The following is a 25595-nucleotide window of genomic DNA, read 5'->3' on the forward strand; positions in this document are numbered from 1 at the left end:
GTCGCGAGCCAGTCTTAAATCTCACGCGGGAGTTCGTTTTAGCTTTGCAAAAAGAGACAGCAGGACTCCAAAAAGGAAGTGCTTTTACCTTCACAATGTTGTATCTGTTGAAAACTCCCCCGGCGTGACCACCATCTCTGTGCTCTCTAATTGTGCTTTGCATCTGTTTAAAAGACGCACAGACGACGTTATATGAAGTGGAAATTTGTTGACATAACGCATATGCAGTCTGTTTAAAAAAAATAAAAAATAAAAAAATAATTACTTGCACACGGATTCGGACGGGACTAAAATCCCAGAGATGCTCCAGTAATAATTACTTACTTTACCCCTCCTCCTCATGTAAAATTAATCTCACCTGAATAGAGCTATAGCGTACATATGAAACGTGCCTCTTGCATAAACCTAAAATCACAGAGCGTTTGAGAGGAGTTCGAAAAAGTTACCTCCTCTTCAACGGACTGAAATTCCTTGTTGTCCGAGGCCAAATCGATCAGTATTGTTCCACTGTTGGCTGTGTTCAGAGTTAAATAGGGATTTAAACCTTTAGAGAGAGAGAGAGAGAGAGAGAGAGAGAGAGAGAGAGAGAGAGAGAGAGAGAGAGAGATTCATTTTAACCGGCCTGTCCGTATAATCCAGATAAACACAACGACTGTACAGATTTCATCAACAGTTACATATTCACATTTTATCTCTGATGCATGTGGATAACAAACTCGCGTCTGGTTGCAGATACGAGAATAAAACCACAACATACACAATCTGCAGATTTATTTACATTAATGCGCTCATCTTCGACTCATCCAATATCATGCTAGCTGAATGGAATATATCTGATATACCATTAAAAAAAACCCAGCCAATATTATTATTATACATAAGGGGTGTTCACACAGCAACTTTTACTCCGGTGTAGCACCGGGGCTGCCCCGGTAGAGCGTTCACACGGTACAAAGTTATAGCGGTGTAGCCCCTGAAAGGTGCTTAAACCGGTGCAAATCTAACCCTGCTCGGGAGGTGGTTTAAGAAATGTACTCCGGAGTAAATGCTAGTTTGCGGGGCAGCACCGATATAAAATGGGACGTCTGAACGCTACAGGGGTAGACTCGCTACGGGTGAGGAGAGTTGATTACATACGGGCATTGCGTAATTTGCATCCTGGTATTTTGCGCTTCCAAAATGGCGAACATCAACAACAGCAGAACTGCGTGTCTTCCAGTGTTGCCAGATTGGGCGGTTTTAAGTGCATTTTGGCAGATTTGAACATATTTTGGGCTGGAAAACGTCAGCAGTATCTGGCAACACTGGTGTCTTCATTCATCCACGTTGTTTTCCCGGCGCTTGGTGATGCCATGACAACCGGGAAAAGGAAGTACATTTTCACGCATGCGCATATTTCATTTCCGCATTATTACTATCGTATAGCACGGTCGCAAAAACCGTCGTGTGAACGCAAGTGGGGCTGCACCAGTGCTAACACGCTTCTCTCTAGTAAGCAGGTTTGTGACGCGTGAACGCTCCACAAAATTTACACCGGTGTAAGATATATCGCAACAAAATACATCGGTGCAGCATCGATGCAAATATGTGCCGTGTGAACACCCCTATACACCAGAGGGGAACCGTCAGGGCCTTCTAGACCTCTAGAGAAGCCCAAACGTATCAGCGTTTCAAATGTTATATTTAATTTCTTTCATTATAATTATTCTCTTCCAATTCAGCTTCATTTTCTATCAAATTTGCTTCAGAAATGAAAGGGTTACTGAAATCGAGTTATCCAATGAGATTCTTTGTTTGTTGACTCTAGGCTGAGAAGAGTTTAGCGCTGGCTCACTCATCGGTTAGGACTTCATTGCTGGGACAGAAGGCCATGGCAGTGTATATGTTTATGTAGGAAGTGACAGATGAATTAACCAAATCAGATTTTGATTTATAGTGGGCGGGACCAAAAGTTTAAATCGCCCTAGGCCTCCTCAAAGGCCAACACAAGCTTCACTGTAATTCAGTGCAGCAGTGAAGTCCCTTTCCAGCCGGTGTAGCGTTCATCACTAGTGTTAGCGAATGCTAATAAAGCGGTCAAGCCAGCGCTATCTATCGAGAGCAAGTAGCGCAGGCTAACGACCGAGAAACTAAAATTTCTGTCTCCAGACTCTTCTCCCACGCTACATGCTCGCTACAGTATTTTCACTCAGACTTAAAGGAGGACTGACGCCATTTTTAAACTTGCTTTATTTCTTAATTAACGTGTTATTCAATTACATTTCAGTTTTAGTGACCTTATATCGTAACTCGCATTGGCAACTAATTGCAATTAAATATTGTACTTATCGACCTGTTCGGTTTTTAGCCGTGTTGAATTTAGTTCGTTTGGTCCACGGCAGGCGTCGCTTATCCGCGCGATCTTCACGAGACTTCGAAACGCAGCCAGGTGTCAGTGCCGCCATTTTGAAAACTGTTTTCCAAACGAAGTATTGCACAAAAACGAGTTTAAATGACGACTGCTGCCTACTTTTTTCAAACTTTCCTGATTGCTATCAAAACAAACAAAACTTCCGGCTTGATTATATCAGCATCTGAAAGAGGGCGCACATGTCTTTTGACGACGTTGGCAGATATTGGTCGCTTTGAGTTCCCCTGTACGTTTTACTTCCGTCCTACGATGTCTTGCACAGGTCTCAACGAATCTCGTTTACGGCCATTGCTTTGACATATGGACTGATATACAGGTGCTGGTCATATAATTAGAATATCATGAAAAAGTTGATTTCAGTAATTCCATTCAAAAAGTGAAACTTGGATATATTTCAAATGGTTGTTTCTTTTAATTTTGATGATTATAACTGACAACTAATGAAAATCCCAAATTCAGTACCTCAGAAAATTAGAATATTACTTAAGACCAAAAGGATTCTTAAAAGGATTTTTAGAAATGTTGGCCAACTGAAAAGTATGAACATGAAAAGCATGAGCATGTACAGCACTCAATACTTAGTTGGGGCTCCTTTTGCCTGAATTACTGCAGCAATGCGGCGTGGCATGGAGTCGATCAGTCTGTGGCACTGCTCAGGTGTTATGAGAGCCCAGGTTGCTCTGATAGTGGCCTTCAGCTCTTCTGCATTGTTGGGTCTGGCGTATCGCATCTTCCTCTTCACAATACCCCATAGATTTTCTATGGGATTAAGGTCAGGCGAGTTTGCTGGCCAATTAAGAACAGGGATACCATGGTCCTTAAACCAGGTACTGGTAGCTTTGGCACTGTGTGCAGGTGCCAAGTCCTGTTGGAAAATGAAATCTGCATCTCCATAAAGTTGGTCAGCAGCAGGAAGCATGAAGTGCTCTAAAACTTCCTGGTAGACGGCTGCGTTGACCTTGGACCTCAGAAAACGCAGTGGACCAACACCAGCAGATGACATGGCACCCCAAACCATCACTGACTGTGGAAACTTTACACTAGACCTCAAGCAACGTAGATTCTGTGCCTCTCCTCTCTTCCTCCAGACTCTGGGACCTTGATTTCCAAAGGAAATGCAAAATTTACTTTCATCAGAGAACATAACTTTGGACCACTCAGCAGCAGTCCAGTCCTTTTTGTCTTTAGCCCAGGCGAGACGCTTCTGACGCTGTCTCTTGTTCAAGAGTGGCTTGGCATAAGGAATGCGACAGCTGAAACCCGTGTCTTGCGTATGTCTGTGCGTGGTGGTTCTTGAAGCACTGACCCCAGCTGCAGTCCACTCTTTGTGAATCTCCCCCACATTTTTGAATGGGTTTTGTTTCACAATCCTCTCCAGGGTGCGGTTATCCCTATTGCTTGGACACTTTTTTTCTACCACATCTTTTCCTTCCCTTTGCCTCTCTATTAATGTGCTTGGACACAGAGCTCTGTGAACAGCCAGCCTCTTTAGCAATGACCTTTTGTGTCTTGCCCTCCTTGTGCAAGGTGTCAATGGTCGTCTTTTGGACAACTGTCGAGTCAGCAGTCTTCCCCATGATTGTGTCGCCTACAGAGCGAGACTGAGACCATTTAAAGGCCTTTGAGGTGTTTTGAGTTAATTAGCTGATTAGAGTGTGGCACCAGGTGTCTTCAATATTGAACCTTTTCACAATATTCTAATTTTCTGAGACACTGAATTTGGGATTTTCATTTAGTTGTCAGTTATAATCATCAAAATTAAAAGAAATAAACATCAGTCTGTGTGTAATGAATGAATAGAATATACAAGTTTCACTTTTTGAATGGAATTACTGAAATAAATCAACATTTTCATGATATTCTACCGGTAATTATATGACCAGCACCTGTATTACAGAGCATATTTCACATACTCATAACTTGCTATAGCAGTGACAAAATAGCAATCAAAAATGCATTCCTATATTTAATAAAATTAGATAAATAGAATTTTCGATAATTTAAAAAAAAAACTGCCTTCAGTTCTCCTTTAAGTATTCATTTCCCTCTGTAATTTACTGAGTTACTTTTAAAATCAGTATCGACAGCTACACACAACAGAGCGACCTGGCAGCTCCGTTTTACAGAGATCGAAATGGGCGGTCGCCCACTCGCCAATGCGAGTTGGAAAGGGTACGGGCGACTAGTGACAACATGTACTCTACCGAGTGGGCGACTGGCTCGCCACGCTACTGTGTATATATATCAAACTACTCACTGCCTCAATGGTTTCTATCAACGATTCTCGCCCATTTTAAGCAGAACTTGGTCTATTTTACCGTTTTTTACGATGATTTCAATAGATTTTGAGAGACATTCGTCAAGTTGGCATAAACGTGGGCGCTGCCATATTGTTTACGTGCGCAGTATACATCGCTACATGCAGCATGGCTGCGCGAAGTTTCGTTTCTTCCCGTTCATTTTCGTTGCTGCCCGTGAAGACAAATGTAACTTGAACCGCTATTGGTCAGATAGATTAGACCCCCGCGAAGTTTAAAAGTCCTTGGCTTGACATTTCTGACAGCTATCAAAACAAACGGATATCGCTCAACATTCAAGAGTGTTCACAAGTCGTCATCCACCATTCCACCCAAATCATCCACCAATCCATCTAGGAATCGGAATGAGCTGAATCAACCTAGCACTAGCAAGGATACACGGATTAATCAACCTAAGCCCTAAGGTTTCGAAGATTGTGATGATAATGAGATGACTGAGGAAGAAGTTTATAGACAGTTGAAATTGATCACTCGTGTATAATATGGTTGTATTATATGAATAAATATATAAAATCGGCTTGAAATTTGTAATTATAAATACGGACCAGTGCTACTCCATTCGGACCAGTACCTCTGAGAGGCACTGGTCCAAATGGACCAGTGCTCCCAAATTCCCGTTTCGATCCCTGTTTTACCCTATAGCTTTTTTGGTGTCTGGCTAAGTTTTGGCTGAGCTCAAGTCCCAGCTCTAATAGTAAAAGTTCGCCACTGACATACATGTCTCTCTTCCAGTTTTTCGATATCCATTGGTATGTTTTTCTCTTGTAAATGTGTGAAGAATATCTAATAAAGTTTTGGTAGCCTTTGGGGTGTTCAACGCATATTTCTCTTTCCCGGTGAACAAACAAATGCTTCCGTGCAGCTCTGATGCGTGATGTCATGTCATCTTGACAACCATGCAATATGGTAAACCATATTCACTCATTCTCCCATTGGGTAGAGTGACATAATACACGTAGGATAAGCGATGTGCTAACAATATTGCATGCTATCAAACCAAATGAATGAAACCCATGAGAAGGGAATAGAACACACGTTTTTAGTCCATCAAAAAAAAAGTGTCTTGTATGGATAATAATGTACATTACGGCACCCTCTGCTGTCTAAACAACACAATTATAGCTGGGACAAACTAAGATTACGCAACCCGACAAATCACCATTTCATCAATTCGAATAGTTATGAATTTGCATCACGATTTATTGTTGCACGGTTATATCATTACACGCCTACTCAGGAGGAAAAGCAGCGCTTACTCTGAGGTCCGGTAATGAACCTCTCCACTCCTTTGATGATCTTGTGCCTGTGGCCGTAAGCACTGATGCCGATCTCCTTCAGCTCTTTGTGCCCCATTTCCACCAGCACGTCCAGAGTGATCTGCAACCAGAGCACCACCACAGAATTTACAATAAAACACAAAATCTTTTGGGTCTCTATAGCTGTGCATTAGACATACACACTCTGGCCACTTTATTAGGAACATCTGTACACTACACCTACTCGTTTACGCAGATATCCAATCAGCCGATCAGGTGGGAGTGGCGCAAAACATAAAACCATGCGGATACAGGTCAAGAGCTTCAGTTCATGTTCACTAGGGTGCATCAGTTGCCCTCACTTTCATAAAATCTGATGCATTTTTGTTTGGGTGTTCCTTTTCATCAATAAAGACATCCTGTAGAATTTTTTGACCATATTCAAAAGTCTAATGGTGGCACCATGAGGTTCATTTTTTGCCAAAAAACGCTTATTTTTTTGCGTAAGGTTTGAGTCACAATGTTGGACTCCATTTATTGATTCCTTGTGACCCAGAGATCATGTTAAGAACCTTTGCAAGGGATTGAGAAGCGTTAATGTGATTCATAATACATTTGTATTGTTTAAAAGTAGTTGAACAATGATTCAATGAACAGCTAAAACTCAAACTGTGCTTGATAATATATTTAGAATATCTACTAAAAATGTGTCTCTAAGATATTTGGTATACTCTATAAGGTGCCATAATGTTTCATGAAAAGTGATCGAAATTGTGTCATAAAAGTCATAAAATAGCAGCTTTTTCCATAACTTTGAGCTCCTGGTGCCACCATTAAACTTTTGAATTTTGTCAAAATTTTTCACCCAGTGTGTTTTCTTACCAAAAGGAACATAAAAACAAAAATGCATCATGCTCGGAGGAACTTTTCATTTTTAGGGGGCAACTGATGCACCCTAATATTCACATTGAACATCACATGGGGGGGTGGGGAAGAGAGAGAGAGAGAAAAAAGAAAAAAGGGGGTGCTCTCTGTGACTGTGTGTGTACCAGATTTGAGTATAACCCCGATTCCAAAAAAGTTGGGACAAAGTACAAATTGTAAATAAAAACGGAATGCAATAATTTACAAATCTCAAAAACTGATATTGTATTCACAATAGAACAGAGACAACATATCAAATGTCGAAAGTGAGACATTTTGAAATTTCATGCCAAATATTGGCTCATTTGAAATTTCATGACAGCAACACATCTCAAAAAAGTTGGGACGGGGGAATAAGAGGCTGGAAAAGTTAAAGGTACAAAAAAGGAACAGCTGGAGGACCAAATTGCAACTCATTAGGTCAATTGGCAATAGGTCATTAACATGACTGGGTATAAAAAGAGCATCTTGGAGTGGCAGCGGCTCTCAGAAGTAAAGATGGGAAGAGGATCACCGATCCCCCTAATTCTGCGCCGACAAATAGTGGAGCAATATCAGAAAGGAGTTCGACAGTGTAAAATTGCAAAGAGTTTGAACATATCATCATCTACAGTGCATAATATCATCAAAAGATTCAGAGAATCTGGAAGAATCTCTGTGCGTAAGGGTCAAGGCCGGAAAACCATACTGGGTGCCCGTGATCTTCAGGCCCTTAGACGGCACTGCATCACATACAGGCATGCTTCTGTATTGGAAATCACAAAATGGGCTCAGGAATATTTCCAGAGAACATTATCTGTGAACACAATTCACCGTGCCATCCGCCGTTGCCAGCTAAAACTCTATAGTTCAAAGAAGAAGCCGTATCTAAACATGATCCAGAAGCGCAGACGTCTTCTCTGGGCCAAGGCTCATTTAAAATGGACTGTGGCAAAGTGGAAAACTGTTCTGTGATCAGACGGATCAAAATGTGAAGTTCTTTATGGAAATCAGGGACGCCGTGTCATTCGGACTAAAGAGGAGAAGGACGACCCAAGTTGTTATCAGCGCTCAGTTCAGAAGCCTGCATCTCTGATGGTATGGGGTTGCATTAGTGCGTGTGGCATGGGCAGCTTACACATCTGGAAAGACACAATCAATGCTGAAAGGTATATCCAGGTTCTAGAGCAACATATGCTCCCGTCCAGACGACGTCTCTTTCAGGGAAGACCTTGCATTTTCCAACATGACAATGCCAAACCACATACTGCCTCAATTACAGCATCATGGCTGCATAGAAGAAGGGTCCGGGTACTGAACTGGCCAGCCTGCAGTCCAGATCTTTCACCCATAGAAAACATTTGGCGCATCATAAAACGCAAGATACGACAAAAAAGACCTAAGACAGTTGAGCAACTAGAATCCTACATTAGACAAGAATGGGTTAACATTCCTATCCCTAAACTTGAGCAGCTTGTCTCCTCAGTCCCCAGACGTTTACAGACTGTTGTAAAGAGAAAAGGGGATGTCTCACAGTGGTAAACATGGCCTTGTCCCAACTTTTTTGAGATGTGTTGTTGTCATGAAATTTAAAATCACCTAATTTTTCTCTTTAAATGATACATTTTCTCAGTTTAAACATTTGATATGTCATCTATGTTCTATTCTGAATAAAATATGGAATTTTGAAACTTCCACATCATTGCATTCCGTTTTTATTTACAATTTGTACTTTGTCCAAACTTTTTTTGGAATCGGGGTTGTATTTCAAAAACTGCTGCTTTCCTGGGATTTCACACACACACCGACAGTTTATGCAGTTAATGGTGCGAATACCTAGGGGAGAAAGAGAGAAAAAGAGTCAAAATTTGGTGCACCTGTTCCCGGTCGAAGATCTCCAAAAGATGTTCCAATCCAAGTTTATGAAGAAACTGGTTGATGCTCAATTCCAAGACAGCACCTGTGCGCGCGCACCAAAAAAAAAAAAAAAAAAAGTCATAGAACCATATTCACATTCCTCGGAATCTCAAAATCATTCATATTTCAGAGATCATTTTTGACATTATGCTTTCAAATGAAACGTGTAGCTAAAGGTGAGAGAGCACTGTTGCTAGGCAGCTGGGAACAAGCCTCAACACCAAGCATTGCCCGAATGCCCGATCTGCCCAACCAAGATGCTCGGGTAAAAATATTTTAGTGAGTTAGGCCTGTTTGGGCACACCTATGGTCGGCTTCTTTAAGCACAAAAATGATTTTCGAGTGAGTACGTTACAAAAAACGAGATGTATTAACCAGCATCCTCGCCTCCCCTGTGATCACCGTTGTTTTTTTCTTCCTGATTTGTAACAGTGGTTCTGATTGGTGCTTATTACTACAAGTGCTCGCTGGTGCCCTCTACATTTTCCCGGGTTGACTTCAGAACGTCCATGTAAAAAAAAAAAGCTCGTGGTAAATACATTCACTGAATGGAAAGACATGCTTGTGTCTCAAATAGCAAACCACACCCTCTACAGTAAAAATATATACACACATCATTTACGCAGTGAATTATCCCATAGATAAATCTCTCTTACCCCATTTATCATCGCAATAGTCATTATCGGTAAAACAGTGTGTTTTGTGTCCTAAACCCTATACACTGCGTTCCAAATTATTATGCAAATGACATTTTTCACTGGTTTTCCAAAATAAATAACTAAATGACAAGTCATCATAATTTTCAAGTCATCAACCGTTAGAGTACAAAGCAAATGTTTTTGAACGAACCTTCCAATGATAACGATATTTTTTTAAAAATTGAAAAACTGAAAATGCACTGTTCCAAATTATTATGCAAAGCAGAGTTTCAAAAGATGTTGTTCTTGTAAAGAACTGAAAATGGCCATTTATGAAATTTGAAGCATTAGCAGGTGATAATTACTGGAATCAAAACCTAGTTCAATCAAAAAATCTTACAGTTCAAGTTGCATTACTGGATGTGTAGCTGATTCAGAGCACACACGGGTTTGTGCAGATAAACGCACATTAAGAAAGGTTCTTCCAGATAAATACATCAGAACAAGAGAGTAAATGATAAAATACTATTACAAAGCAACAAACAAGTCACTTTTGAAGCTGCTGGTAGCTCTGGAGTCTAAGGCAGCTGGGCCATAGAAGGTTCACGCTGCACGCTGCATACTACACGCTAGTAAAGAAAAGTGGACAAACGTAGCATGACTTGCTCTGGGCCATAGAACGGCGTTCACGTTGCACGCTGCACACTTCACGCGTGAAGCGAGAAATGAACATGCACACTTTTTTCTAGGCGTGAAGATGGAAATTCCAGTCAATGCATGCGGTCACCGCCGCACCAGCCAATCAGAACGGGTCTAGGGAGATAACTCTATGCTTTCAGGGGAAAACTTCAGAAAAAATATAATTGAATGGTATAATTGAAAAATAGTTCTTCATCGGGATTGTCAAGCAGATTATAGAATGTTCGGTGAAATTCACCACGGGTTTCTCTCAGAAGGAAGTGTTCTCGGCTCCAAATTCTGTTCCTTTTTCTCTTCCTCTGTCTCAGTAAAAGCAGAATGAGGCAATCGTCGTCATCCGAAGAGTCCATACTGTTGGTTACTCGGTCAAAGTAGAACAGACGCAACACGTGAACATCCAAGCATGAAGTTTAATGGCCCAGGGTCCGGTTCTTCACGTGAACGTGTAGCGTGCAGCGTGAACCTTCTATGGCCCAGCAGCCTAAGAAACACCAAGGTGTAGATATGCAGTTATGTACAAACCTTCTATTTGGTCATCCTTAACCAATGCTCACAAGCAGAAACGACTCCAGTAGGCCTAGAAATACATAAAGACTACTTTTCAAACAGTCTTGTTCACTGTTGAGTGCCCTTGCACTGTTGAGTGCCCTGGATGCTCCAGGTGGATGGTTGGTGAATGACCACCATGTCCTAATAAGGCTACTACATCGGCAAAGAGGAGACAGAGTCATGATTTGGGCTGGAATCATGGGGAGACACCTGGATGCCTCCTTTAGGGTACCCAAATGTGTGAAAATGATGTTTGGGAAGTATGTTGAGTTTAAGACTGACTACTGACCACTTTATATGGTCTTCATGTATGGGCATGGCAGTGCACCATCTCATGCTGTTAAGAATACCTATGCACTCATGCATGTGGTTTTCTTGTATTTCTAGGTTGTTTCTGCTTGTGAGCATTAGTTAAGGTGGGCCAAATAGAAGGTTTCTTCATAACAACATCTTGGTGTTTGTGGGACTCCAGAGCTACCAGCAGCTTCAAATTTGAACCGTTTCACCTTTTTCCTGCTTTGTAATACATTTTAGCATATATTCTCTTAATCGAATGTATTTATCGGACAGAAACCTTTCTTAATGCGCCTTAATCTGCACAATTATGTGTGTGCTGTGAATCAGCTACAAATCCAGTAGGGGAGAGCGGGGTAAGATGAGCCACTTTTTACATTTTTCATCATAACTACATGTTAAAGCCATTTTTGCTTCCAGTCTACACACCATACCAAATTTCAAAGTGTACTGTTACTATCTGAGCAAAACATAATTGATAAGCTCTTATGGTTAGAGTGCTATTACCTCTTGAAAAAAAAATGTCAAGTGGCTCAACTTACCCCATGCACGGGGTAAGATGAGCCACTGTGTGGGGTAAATTGAGCCAACACAAAACATGTTAGGTTAACAAAGTAAACAACTTTTATTATTAGAAATGCAATCAGTGAATCAAGTCAAGTCAATCAAGTGGGGGATAGGGCCGTTGCATAGAGAAGGGGAGATGAAGAGAGAGGTGATAGAACGAGATGGGATAGGGAGGGATAGATAGATGGATAGAGAGAGAGATATGCGTAGATAGATAGAAAGAGGGATGGTTAGAGAGGGAATGAGAGATATACTATGTTATAGAAATTACTAAAACAGTAGAACAGTGCCAAAAAATCTTATTTCTTTCAGTAGGTTAAAACATTGCTAAAACATGCAGCAATCATTTCATCATTATTCAATGTTCCAAGCGTTCAAATTGCAAGGGAACACCATTTGCCTCTCCCTCCGTGCTGTCCCCCCAACAGTAAAGGGGCGGGGCAATTTTTTCACAATATCCTGTCTTGACAGGACAGCCTCATCTTTCTCTTTGAAGACAAAGGTTGGCTTTCTTGCAGAGCCATGGCATGACCGGCTTCTTTTGACAAATCTTGCCTCTATTTCGAAGACATCCAATTTGATTATCTGGCCAATGAAGAAATGCACTTTCTTCTTCCCCGTGAATTTTGCCACAACATAATCCCCCACATCTAACAACTGGTCTTCCTCATCTGATGTCATATATATATGTTGTTGTCATATATGACCAGTAAATGTGAAAACTTAAGCGTCATCCATATTGGGTAAGCTCAGCCACCAATGGGGTAAGTTGAGCCAGTGGCTCAGCTTGCCCCACATCTAATGGCTCGTCTTACCCCGTGGCCACCATTTTGTAGAAAAATGCTAATAAAGGGGATTAGGCTAATCAAAATTATTTTTATTAGCATTCATATCATAGCTTAGAAAGCCACTAACTTAACCCTAATGTGTCTAAATATTATTCTACTTTTGTCTTCTCTAAATCATCTTCACTGTGGACAAACATGGAATTGACTTAGAAAGCACAAAACCACATTTTTATAAATATCCCCCTCACCTAGTTTGACATGTGGTGCTCCTCTCCACAAGTAAATGGTCCCGCCCCCCTTTGAATGTGGTCACATGGTCACATTTGTTTACTGTTTCTTAGAAACAGGGGGTGGCTCATCTTACCCCGCTCTCCCCTAATGGAACTAGAACTGTAAGATGTTTTTGAGTAATTATCACCTGCTGATGCTTCCAATTTCACAAATGGCCATTTTTAGTTCTTTACAAGAACAAAATCTTTTAAAACTCTGCTTTGCATAATAATTTGGAACAGTGCATTTTCAATTTTTTCAGTTTTAAAAAAAATACCGTTATCATTGGAAGGTTCGTTCAAAAACATTTGCTTTGTACTCTAACGGTTGATGACTTGAAAATTATGATGACTTGTCATTTAGTTATTTATTTAGGAAAACCAGTGAAAAATGTCATTTGCATAATAATTTGGAACGCAGTGTATAAAAAGATGTATTATGTACTCGTACTGTATGTAGCTCTTACATACGGTATTTATGTTTCATGTTTTCAGGGCTTATCTTGTTGTTCTGTTGCAGAAATTAATGTTTAAAAAAAAAAAATGCACTTTTGTGTAAATAACTCAATTATAGCCCTAGAAAATGCATCAGTATTGCCTTGAACTGTGTACTTGAAAACTTGCAAAAGGAAATTCAAGGGGGCAAAAATTTTTTGCCCTGCAGGGTAAAGGGTGTCAAAAGTTAACATCGAGGCCTGGGGAAACATGCTCATTCGTTACACAATTAAAGGGGAACTGAAGTCATTTTTAAACTTGCTTTATTTCTTAATTAACGTGTTATTCAATTACGTTTTCGGTTTTAGTAACCTTATATCGTGGCTCATATTGGCAGCTAATTGCAATTAAATATTATACTTATCGGCCTGTTTTTAGCCGTGTTTTATTTAGTTCATTTGGTCCACGGCAGGCGTCGTTTATCCACGCGATCTTCACCAGACTTGTGCGAGACTTCGAAATGCAGCCAGGTGTCAGTGCCGCCATTTTGAAAACTGTTTTCCAGACGAAGTATTGCACAAAAACGAGTTTAAATGACGATTACTGCCAACTTTTTTCAAACTTTCCTGATTGCTATCAAAACAAACAAAACTTCCGGCTTGATCACGTCAGCATTCGAAAGAGGGCGCGCGCGTCTTCTGACAACGTTGGCAGATGTCGGTCGCTTTGATTTCCGCTGTACGTTTTACTTCCGTCCTACGATGTCTCGCACAGGTCTCAACGAATCTCGTTTACGGCCGTTGCTTTGACATATGGATTGATATATTACACAGCATATTTCAAACACTCATAACTTGCTATAGCAGCGACAAAACAGCGATCAAAAATGCATTCCGATATTTAATAAAATGAGAAATAGAATTTTGATAATTAAAAAAAAAAATTGCCTTCAGTTCTCCTTTAAGCGAGCTAGGCCAACAATATCAAAAGTATGATGTAATATCTCTCAACCTAGATCGAACCTTATAGTACTAAAGTAATTAGACAAGAGGAATATTTAAACAGTTATTCCACGAAATCGAGTCGTACATGAGCCGATAGCCGATGAGGCGCGTAGCACCGAGTCGACTATAAGCCATGTATGACGAGATTGAGTGGAATAACTGTTTTATTCTATCCACATTCACTGGATTTTGAGAAAAACGGAGCATTTTTATTTTTAGCAAATTCGATAAATTAAAACTTTACACAAAACAGCCGACAAAATCATTTCCGCTTAGAATGTAAACAAACCGGCAAAATGACAGGAGCAATTTGTGAAAAATGCATTAATAATAATTCTTGGAGAAATCCCCCCCCACATTTTGCTGCTTTTTTTTTTTTTTTTAATTTTTTTGGGTTTTGCTTCAGAGTCGAGTTTTTATTTCGTCCTCGGTTGGTTCAGCAACGCGCTCCGCCATTTTGTTTTTCTCTCCTCACCGCATATGAGCTGATATCCTAGTAGTAGAGTAGCCAATCGGAGCGTATGATTGCTCATATCCAGTGAATGCGGACAGAATAATAAACATTAAAAACAACTTTAAAAATGGATACTGTAAAAAAAAAAAAAAGAGAAGCGGATGCACAAATATGTCTAAGTGATAAGTCTTTAAAAGACGTGTCACAGGACTGATACTTAAAATACTAAGAGGAGACTTCCCAAAACTCACTCAGAGTTATTAGAAAAGGAATCCAAGTAAGAGAAACCGTGAACTGAATAATCCGAATACCGCGTTAGTTACACTCACACCTGCATACAAGACGTACAGCGGGTTTCAAAATAACTTTCACAGTTATATTCATAAGTCCGGGATGTATTTTGGTCATTGCCAAGTAGTGCGCCAATCTTATTACTGCTAATCCAAGCCTCACACACTCACCCTCCTCGGCTTTCTCCACTCCCACAGCTCCCTCGGCCCCTGACGGCCCCAGCATCTCGGACAAATGGCCATCCTGTGACTCCAGGCCCGAGGTGGAGGGCTGGGGGGCGGAGCCGGAGCCAGAACCCGAGGAGAGGTCCGAGTTCGTCACGCCACCGGAGGCTGAAACGCTGATGACCTGCGGCTTGTAGCAGGCTGGCAATGCAGACGGCGGCATGGCTGCGGTCAGCAAGGCACGGACGTCATCGGCCTGGAGCGAGAGAACACAAAAACGAGGAACAGAAAGAACGAAAGAAAGAGTGAGGTGCTGTTGCGCAACATGTCGCACCGATCCATGCCATCGCTTTACTTTTGAAAACGCTCAGCATACATCTTTCCATCCGTTCATCAGAATGGATTATTAGCCATGTTTAAGAAGAAAAGCCCATCTCATGCATGCACACATGTGGGTCCGTCTCAGAAACTGGTCTCTCATTTGGGACATTAAGGTCAAAAAATAAATTTTCTAATTTTACTTTTTTTTTTTTTTTTGCATTTACCTGCATTTTTTGCGTTTAATAAGAATAAAGACAGTATCTTGCTTTATCTGGCCTCCACTGTGGAACATTTTCTTGATTACAATTCAAATGCTTTTGTAAAATTGATTTCTATATAAAACAACTCCATCATGAAGAATTAAAGCCCCTCCTTCACAGAGGAGTAAAATTATTGAATAAATTTCCTCTTTTTGATTGCTTGGGTTAAAAATGCCAAGTTACGATGACGGAATTGATTATTCACTTAAATATGAATAATATGATACATTTTGGGTATTTGATGTGGCGAAATAGGACACGATGGAAAACTCAAGAACACACCGGAAAGATGAGAATAACGGCGCTGGTAAAAGAACAGCGACTGTACCGGCTGAAGGTCGCGCGGGTCTCTGCTGCGGCGCGCGAGCAACGGGACATCACTACCGCACCAGACGGAGCAAAATGACTGGCCGTAGATTCTATCAAAAGTTCGATCTAAATTGACCATGGTTGCAAAATATTGGCCAAAAATACGCAAACACTACGAAATATGAAAGTAAGATGAAAAAGAAACATTCTATTGCCTTATACTGCAAGACTAAAACAAAATAAAACTGTCAAAACACACCTTTTCAGTGATAACGTCCGAACAGATCACTCGCGTAACAGAAAGACCGCAAATGGAAGCACGATCAACTTCTAACTGTTGGAGTGGAAAATTCCATTCTACACATGCAAATTGTTAATGTGTGTCCTTCCCCGCGCACACAACACGCTACGGTAAAAAATAGACCACAACTCATTTTATAGCTCAGAAATTCATACAAGACCAGCTACCATCGTAACATATTCTGTAAGAAACATATTCTATACCTAACTTTCAGCTTTCGTTTTAAAAAACAAAATCGCAGATTTATAACTAAATTTTTATATGGCGTAGTGATTTCAAGTTACTACTTTTGGTGAGGTAGAGACCTTGACCCTGAGGTTTTCCGTTTAGATCAAACCACACGATCGTATTGGTTTTGGGTCTGCGGAAAATGGAGTTACAACGGTGATCAAATATTTTGCATGATGTTTTATTACGGTTATGATTATTCTGTGAGCGCACCAATCCTTAGGTGTATAAAGTTACGACTTGGTGATAACTGTAGACTTTTCAGTGGACTACAACCTTTTTACGGGAATGCGATGTAGTCAACCGTTTATCATGTCCCAGATCAAGCCGCCATTTTTCCACAAATTTGCAGAATTTTTGCCAAATTCTGAAGAGTATTCACATCAAAAGATTTAGTTTTATCTGTATTATTTCTTTCATCGTTTTATTTCAAATTAAAACCAACATCACCATTCAAAACCGTATAGTTTATTGACTGCGAGTATATTTAGTGGGGTACCCCCACAGTACCCGGTTTCTGAGACAGACCCGTATACTCCTGATGGACAGAGTGCCAGCAAGAGATTGTGGTCATGTGACATGTCGCAAACGTTTCAGATTTAAAGCATAACGAACAGACGTTTTGCACTTCCGTTCCTCTCAGATCAAACTGACCCAAATACAACCAATTGTACAACATGATGCACATTTACAAATATGGAACTGCTGATTTTTATATTTTTGGTGTCTCAAGTTTGCTTCAAGCTTTGCACCAGCTCTGGGACAGGAATAGATCTAGCAAGTAAGAGAAGCTTATAGCTACTTCTTTCGCGTTCTGCGACGCACGTATCTCGGGTGTGGACAAATAAATTTATACCCAACCACAGGGCTAGTAAAAGCCCCAGGCTGCTTGTCCAGTACGAGTTTTAGGGAAGAAAAAAAAAAAAAAGTCAGCACGATGTTCAGAAATGATTTAACTAGTGTTCTCATTTCACACAAAGACATTCGAGTCTGGCTCGCGTCTTTATCTCCATTTGTTAAACTCCAAGGTGACATGTCATCAGCAAGATGATCTAATGGCTTTGCATAAAACATTATTTTGCTCAGTTGTCGTCAGCGTTTTTCCACATACCGGTGTTCCTGATTCTGAAAACGCTGCCTGTCGTCCGCGTACGTCAATTCAGTTACAACTTGTCTATGGATAGCAGATCGCATCCCGACTGATGTGTGTAGTGCAGCAGGTGGTGGGATTCAGAGCATATAGCATGTGCGATAGTTAAAACATGCACACCTGATGAAAGCTTTCGTTTTGGAAGAAAGAAAAGTCAACAAGCAGTTTTTTTTTATTTTCCCTTTTGCAGGTTGCCAAGCAACCACAAATAAAAACAAACATCCTGGACATGAAATCTGGCTGCGACTGCTCGTGTCTAAATCCCACGTTTATCTCTAATATTTTGCTCAGAAGAAACACCTTATGTGCACGCAAGAATAAGAATACTGAAACTTCGAAATACATTCGTGTTCTCTTGTCTGAAATCACGTCTAACGTGCAATACTACTTTCAAAATGTTAGAAATATGAAAGCTACATCTCTTACGTCTCGATGTACCGTACCGAGAATGCAAGGAATGACCGTTTTGAGATCCATTTTTATGTAAAAAAAAAAAGGCCTCAATGAGGCTGTAGCTCATACCAGCCACTGTTGTGCGAGTTGGAAATCTGATCAGTCCTGTAGGACGAGTAATGATTTTTACGAAATTGTATATGACCCCTGTGTAGCTGCATCCATGGCAGGTGGCGCCACCTGGTGATCAACTCTTGCTGGAATATATATATATATATATATATATATATATATATATATATATATATATATATATATCTTTAGAGTCTTCTGGGTGAGTTTCAGTGAAAACGTCCTAGCAGTTTAGGAACAGTAGCATTTAATGTGATGAGTGATTCAAAATTTTCAAAATGCCCATAAAATCATAAATGACCAGTGGGGCTACCATCTTGACAACTTTTATACACACCAACCTGGGCAACATTCCATACAAGCTTGATCAAAATCTGATCAATCCTGCAGGAGAAGTAGCAGCAGTGACTTTCACGAAATTGAACGTGACCCCTCTGGAGAGTCATCCATGGTTCCATGGGAGGTGGCGCCACCTGGTGATCAACTCTTGCTGGAATGTATGTCTTTAGAGTCTTCTGGGTGAGTTTCAGTGAAAACATCCTAGCAGTTTAGGAACAGGAGCGTTTGGTGTGATGAGTGACCCAAAAATTTCAGGACACCCATAAAATCGTAAATATGACCGGTTGCACCACTGTCTTGACAACTTTTATGCACACCCACCTGGGGGACATTGGATGCAAGTTTGATCGAAATCTGATCAATCCTGTAGGAGGAGTAGCAGTTTTTGTAAATTGTGGATGGACGACAGAGCGATCACATACAGTGATGCTTGAAAGTTTGTGAACCCTTTAGAATTTTCTATATTCCTGCATAAATATGACCTAAAACGTCATCAGATTTTCACACAAGTCCTAAAAGTAGATAAAGAGAACCCAGTTAAACAAATGAGACAAAAACATTATACTTGGTCATTTATTTATTGAGGAAAGTTATCCAATATTGCATATCTGTGAGTGGCAAAAGTATGTGAACCTTTGCTTTCAGTATCTGGTGTGACCCCCTTGTGCAGCAATAACTGCAACTAAATATTTCCGGTAACTGTTGATCAGTCCTGCACACTGGTTTGGAGGAATTTTAGCCCATTCCTCCGTACAGAACAGCTTCAACTCTGGGATGTTGGTGGGTTTCCTCACATGAACTGCTCACTTCAGGTCCTTCCACAACATTTTGATTGGATTAAGGTCAGGACTTTGACTTGGCCATTCCAAAACATTCACTTTATTCTTCTTTAACCATTCTTTGGTAGAACGACTTGTGTGCGTAGGGTCGTTGTCTTGCTGCATGACCCACCTTCTCTTGAGATTCAGTTCATGGACAGACGTCCTGACATTTTCCTTTAGAATTTGCTGGTATAATTCAGAATTCATTGTTCCATCAATGATGGCAAGCCGTCCTGGCCCAGATGCAGCAAAACAGGCGCAAACCATGATACTACCACCACCATGTTTCACAGATGGGATAAGGTTCTTATGCTTGAATGCAGTGTTTTCCTTTCTCCAAACATAATGCTTCTCATTTAAACCAAAAAGTTCTATTTTGGTCTCATCCGTCCACAAAACATTTTTCCAATAGCCTTCTGGCTTGTCCACGTGATCTTTAGCAAACTGCACATGAGCAGCAATGTTCTTTTTGGAGAGCAGTGGCTTTCTCCTTGCAACCCTGCCATGCACACCATTGTTGCTCAATGTTCTCCTGATGGTGGACTCATGAACATTAGCCAATGTGAGAGAGGCCTTCAGTTGCTTAGAAGTTACCCTGGGGTCCTTTGTGACCGCGCTGACTATTACACACCTTGCTCTTGGAGTGATCTTTGTTGGTCGACCACTCCTGCGGAGGGTAACAATGGTCTTGAATTTCCTCCATTTGTACACAGTCTGTCTGACTGTGGATTGGTGGAGTCCGAACTCTTTAGAGATGGTTTTGTAACCTTTTCCAGCCTGATAAGCATCAACAACGCTTTTTCTGAGGTCCTCAGAAATCTCCTTTGTTTGTGCCATGATACACTTCCACAAACATGTGTTGTGAAGATCAGACTTTGATAGATCCCTGTTCTTTAAATAAAACAGGGTGCCCACTCACACCTGATTGTCATCCCATTGATTGAAAACACCTGACTAATTTCACCTTCAAATTAACTGCTAATCCTAGAGGTTCACATACTTTTGCCACTCACGGGTATGTAATATTGGATCATTTTCCTCAATAAATAAATGACCAAGTATAATATTTTTGTCTCATTTGTTTCACTGGGTTCTCTTTATCTACTTTTAGGATTTGTGTGAAAATCTGATGATGTTTTAGGCCATATTTATGCAGAAATATAGAAAATTCTAACGGGTTCACAAGCTTTCAAGCACCACTGTAAGCTCATCCAGCCTGGCCTACAGCCAGATGAGCTAACCACGGAAGCGAGTCTGTCAGAGATCCTGAGCATCAGCGTGTGATGTGTTTGCACACTGCTGCACCAGTAGCTATAAGCTTCCCTTCCTTGTCAGCTACATTAGTCTCAAACTACCAAAATTCATGAGCTCCGATGGAAACGCTGCGTACGTTTGACTTTCAATCAAGCATATAAAAGCTGAAATTATTGCATTGCTGCAACAGACAGTAGGTATAGTTTGACATTTATGGATCATTTTGACCTGAACAGAACTTACAGCAAGCGTTTCCAACAAAATGTACAACTATTGCGGCTCGGACATCCACATTTGACCCGCAGGTGAGCGAAATGCAAATTAAAATGTGAGCACGGATGCATTCAGGCACAAATTCAAACGCCAAAGCGCACACTGATGACACTGCAGAGTGAGCATGCTCCTTAACATCTGATGATCACAATCCTTTCACATTCATTCATCCACTTGTGTCATGATGCAAGATGATGTCAACGTGTGAACATGAGCCTCGTAGTTGTAGGCTCGGTCTCGCACAACGTACAATGATCCGACACTAATTCACTCGTTTTGAAGATTTGTACAACAGGTTATGTGAATGTAAGGCTGCAACAATTCGTCAACAAATTTGATTATGTCCATGATGACGATTCATTGCTGTGGATTGTGTGCGCGTGATGTGATGTTTACTTAACCAGCGATGAAAAGGAGTTACAACATAATACTGCACAGTTTCTGGGTAGAACGTAATACACAAATGAATTACGGGTGTGTGCGTCTGTTGTTTCTTTCCACCATATATTATATATATAGTACTGTGCAAAAGTCTTAGGCACATGTAAAGAAATGCTGTAGACCTTTTCTACTTTAAAACCCACCTATTCATACTTGTAACGAGTCGGGGCCCATAAAAAATTTTTTTTAAAAATCCCCAATTATTTTGGCTCATCTATTCTATTAGAATCTAATAATCGACTGTAAAGTGTATTAATGGGATGTGACATCACTCCCTGTTACAGACGGGAGCCCAGGAATTAAATTAATACAATAAAACAAACTGTCTTTAATTGTAGGTATTGTATTTAAAACTGTATAGATGTGCCAGAAGCCAAACCATGCATGCAGGGCATTTGCAGTCAAAAGGGATTAATGATCCAAAAGTGGAGTCTGGTCCATTAACACTAGGGATGTTAACCGATGACCGTTTGACCGAATCAACGTCAACCGGTTAATTTTTTTTTGGTTGTCGGTTAAAAAAATAAAAAATAAAATTATCAATCATTTTGAAGCTGCCGATTTTGGAGCAGAGAACCTGGAATTCTGTGTTGTAAATGCTTGGGGCATGCCATGCGGTGTAAGGACGACAGCTGACAAATTAGAAACACCCATTCAGTCATGTCCCGCCCTCCCGCCCCAGTTGAAGACCGCTGCCACTCGGCAAAAGAAAAGTGCAGACACAGGCTTTTTAGCTTACAAATTACTATTCTGTTTTTTTTTTTATTATTATTAGAAGGCACATCGAGTTTAGTCCTTCCTTGGCCAGTGCATTCTGAAAGTATGTTTCGGTCTGTAGCCAACAATGCATGTTATTGCAGATCAGATCTCTCCACACAAACTAAAGGCGCAGATGCCGACTTTTTCACGGCTGAATCGTGCAGATCCGATTTTTTTTTTTAGGGGGGAGTTGGAGTGTCTGAATAATTTCAGAGTAAATTCTGTATTAAAATTACTAAATAAGCAAATGCCGTTACAGTCCATGAAACATAGGAAGTACGAGAACACAGTAAATCAGAAAGCTGTGTACATTTGCGCAGCTTCCGCGAAAACATGCGCAGCTTTCTGATTTACTGTTTTCTTCTCATACTTATACTTCCTATGTTTCATGAACTGTAACGGCATTTGCTTATTTAGTAATTTTAATACAGAATTTACTTTGATGAAATTATTCAGACACTCCAACGCCCCCCCCAAAAAAAAAAAAAAAAAAAATCGGATCTGCACGATTCAGCCGTGAAAAAGTCGGCATCCGCCAAAAGGCGTGCTGTTTGCATCCTTGTTTAAACTCATAGGTTAACCGACTTTAACCGGCTAATGAGGCTCGGTGGTCGGTCAAGTTTTTTTTTTTTTAAGTTTTCGCCATCCCTAATTAACACGAACTTATTGCCATGTTTGTGTTCAGCAAACAAGCAAGTTATTAAAACCAATAAACACACTCAAGAGAAGTGGATATAGAAACCACTCAGTGGGATTAGATCCTTACACGCTAACAAAGGAGGATTTTTTCCTACGAGTTGGAAAATTATCCATCCGTTAATTTCCCCGACATTTCAAACTACCTGGTGCTGCAGACATCGTTCTACATGGACACACAGATGAAAACCTGGAAGAGCATCGAGGTGTACAACTTTTTATAATGTGGCTGGGTTAAAGATCTGGGGATCGGGACACTACAAGATAGACGGATCTAAGTGCAGGAAGAGCGTTTATGAGCAGGTGTGAGATTTACAAAAGCAAAACAGAGAGCGGAATATTTAAACAGTGTTATAAACATGGCGAGAAACAAACGTGACGGCGATGATGCAGAGGTGGACAAAGAACCCAACTTAAGTCCAAGTACAGATCCCGCTGGTCAAATGTTACTCTGATACAAGTGAAAGTTGTCCAGTCATATTTATAAACTACTTGCTTTTAAAAATACTTAAGTACATTTTCTGTCAACGCATCGTTGTATTATTGACACGGCGCTTACAAAACCTAACGCCGTTACCAAAGACAAATGTGAATTCAACAAAATGAACGCATGCTGTGCCATCATGGTGGTTTAGCGTTAAACTAGCTAGTCAGTGAAACTCCACCCGACATGCTAGCAAACTCTTTTCAAACTTGAAATCCTATTGGGTAGCTAACGCTACTAGAAAAGAAAGATTTCTATGTTCTGTTTTTTTTTGGCAAGATTATGCTAAAACATATTTCTGAAAGGACTTCAGATAAGTTAACGTTATTCATGTTAGCGTAACTCCGTTTTCATATGCTAACTAACAGTGTCCAAGTTAACTAGCTGTGCGTTAACGTTAGCCGTGGACAAGGCTACGGCAACTTGGCGGGCAAATCCATACAAAAAGTCATTTGACTAACCAGACTGCATAGCTATTGCAACGTTATCGCTAGCTCTAAAAGCACAGACAACTTCATTGCAAGCTTTCTCTTGGAAAGGGACGCTTATATACCTCAAGATGCTCCTACAGGTTGGACGGTGAGTTTTTGTAGGCAGTGATGTGGTTCGTTTTCAGCAAACAAACATTTAAAATGAAACGAATCTTTGATCCATACAGAAAACTGAAACATGGCTTCCAGGTACTACCATGAGTGCGTGCATTCCCCAGAAGAACCGCCTCCTTCTATTCCGCCATCAACTGTTCATGTTCAAATAATGCTGCTGAGAAGTCACTAAACTTGATTTTTACAGTCTATGGACGTGACGTGACCCTAGTGATTACTGATCGGCTACTTCAGTGAAACCTGCGAAAAAACCAAACCACCTTTTAGAAAAGAATAGAAAAAACATTCTTTCAAAGCTGCTTCATAGTAACGACGACCTTGATGGAAATGTAGTGGAATGAAAAGTACAATATTTGCCTTTCAAATGTAGTGAAGTCATAAGTGTCCAAAAAAAAAAACCTCAAGTACAGATACTCAAAAAGTGTACTTAAGTACAGTACTCAAGTAAATGTACTTCGTTACTGTCTACCTCTGCGATGACGATAATACTTGGCAAAGCCTCTGTGAAAACAGCGTCCGTATTTGCGTGTGCTGATTGCGCTCAAATCAGGTGTTTCCCATAACGACTGGGTCCAAAGTGCGCAAAGGCATGACAGTCAAGTGTTCACCTGCTGTGTAACACAACTTTCAGCTCATGTGTACATCGCCACCAAAATGCCTCATTTTCATCGATAACCCATTGTGAGTTGTAGCGTAACCGTAGCTTAACGAGGCGGATGTGACGTCGGATGCAACCCAGCAATTGTCCCCTACTACGAGTAAAAAATTCACTTCAACCTGAAAATAAATAAAAATTTCACAGCCCACTAGATGGTGCTTCATTGGCCCAGGGGTTGAACATGAAACGGCTTAAAAATAATGACATTAAACGGTTCAATATTTGGTTTGAGACGACCCTTTGCTTAAAAAAAAAAAAATAGTCTCCGGGACAGGGAGTTCAGTTTGATAAGGAGATGAGCTGTAGGTTTTACTGAGCATCCTACAGAATCAGTAAGTTCTTCTGGACACTTTGACTGTCGTACTTGCTTCTTAATTTTGCACCAAAACCCAGTAGCCTTCGTTGTGTTTTCTTTTTTTTAACCTGAAAAGTGCTCTTTTATATAATATGCTGCTCAGATACCATTTTTTTCCCTGTAACATTTAATTTTGTGCTAGAAAACGAACGTCTGGAACTCTAAAATGTTTCTGTACTGACTCGATAATGTAGAAATCATGAAATAGAAATCTATAACAAAGTTGGTATGAAAAGAAAAAAAAAAAATGAGAGCCTAAGACTTTTGCACAGTCCTGTATATCCACTTTAATTTGGTCCAATTATCACATATTAAAGCACATATCACGGGTAAATTCAGGAGCAAGATTAATGTAATTCTCCTATTTTATATTAAACTTTGGTGAAATATCTAACATTCTGCATTCTTTGCAATTTTTTTTACCTTGCGCAAAACCAGAAAAATTCAGGTGAAGTCAAGCCATTTGAGGCGAATTGGTCCGCCTCTGAAAAAACTTGGCATTTGGATTTCCCGGCAAACACTGATTTTCGTGACGTCGCGTGCGGGATGCCTCCCTCTGAATCCTACGTCAGCGCTGGTTTGTTTATGAGAAAACGACCTGGTGGTTTTCTGCAAATTTCTTCAACGTTATCGCGTAATTATTAAAATGGTTAACAGATGTATCGTAGGAGAGTGTAGCAACACCAATCTTGATGGGATTAGTACTCAGCGTTTCCCAAAAGACCGGACAATGAGAGAGAAATGGGAGCGCTTGGTCTACACAGGCTGTGCACTGAAACCGTGCAAAGCTCACGCAGCCTGCTGGCGCTTCCGCAGGTAACGTCACGAATCTGGCTCCAGACTCCCTTGGGATTTTTCCA

General features: G+C 40.6%; 1 protein-coding gene across 3 annotated transcripts in view; it reads right to left on the reverse strand.

Moving 5' to 3' along the window:
• Nucleotides 1-25595, reverse strand: part of LOC132898136 (poly [ADP-ribose] polymerase tankyrase-2-like) — a 136154-nt gene that overhangs the window by 22871 nt on the left and 87688 nt on the right. For all 3 annotated transcript variants that reach the window (XM_060939549.1, XM_060939548.1, XM_060939547.1), the window contains 5 exons: nucleotides 14963-15212; nucleotides 8765-8847; nucleotides 5985-6105; nucleotides 447-544; nucleotides 89-163 (listed from right to left, as the gene is read on the reverse strand). In XM_060939549.1, coding sequence (XP_060795532.1) covers nucleotides 89-163; nucleotides 447-544; nucleotides 5985-6105; nucleotides 8765-8847; nucleotides 14963-15212 — 627 coding nt within the window. The remainder of the gene's footprint in view (nucleotides 1-88; nucleotides 164-446; nucleotides 545-5984; nucleotides 6106-8764; nucleotides 8848-14962; nucleotides 15213-25595) is intronic.

Source organism: Neoarius graeffei, chromosome 14 (assembly GCF_027579695.1).
Source record: "Neoarius graeffei isolate fNeoGra1 chromosome 14, fNeoGra1.pri, whole genome shotgun sequence".
Lineage (NCBI taxonomy): Eukaryota > Metazoa > Chordata > Actinopteri > Siluriformes > Ariidae > Neoarius > Neoarius graeffei.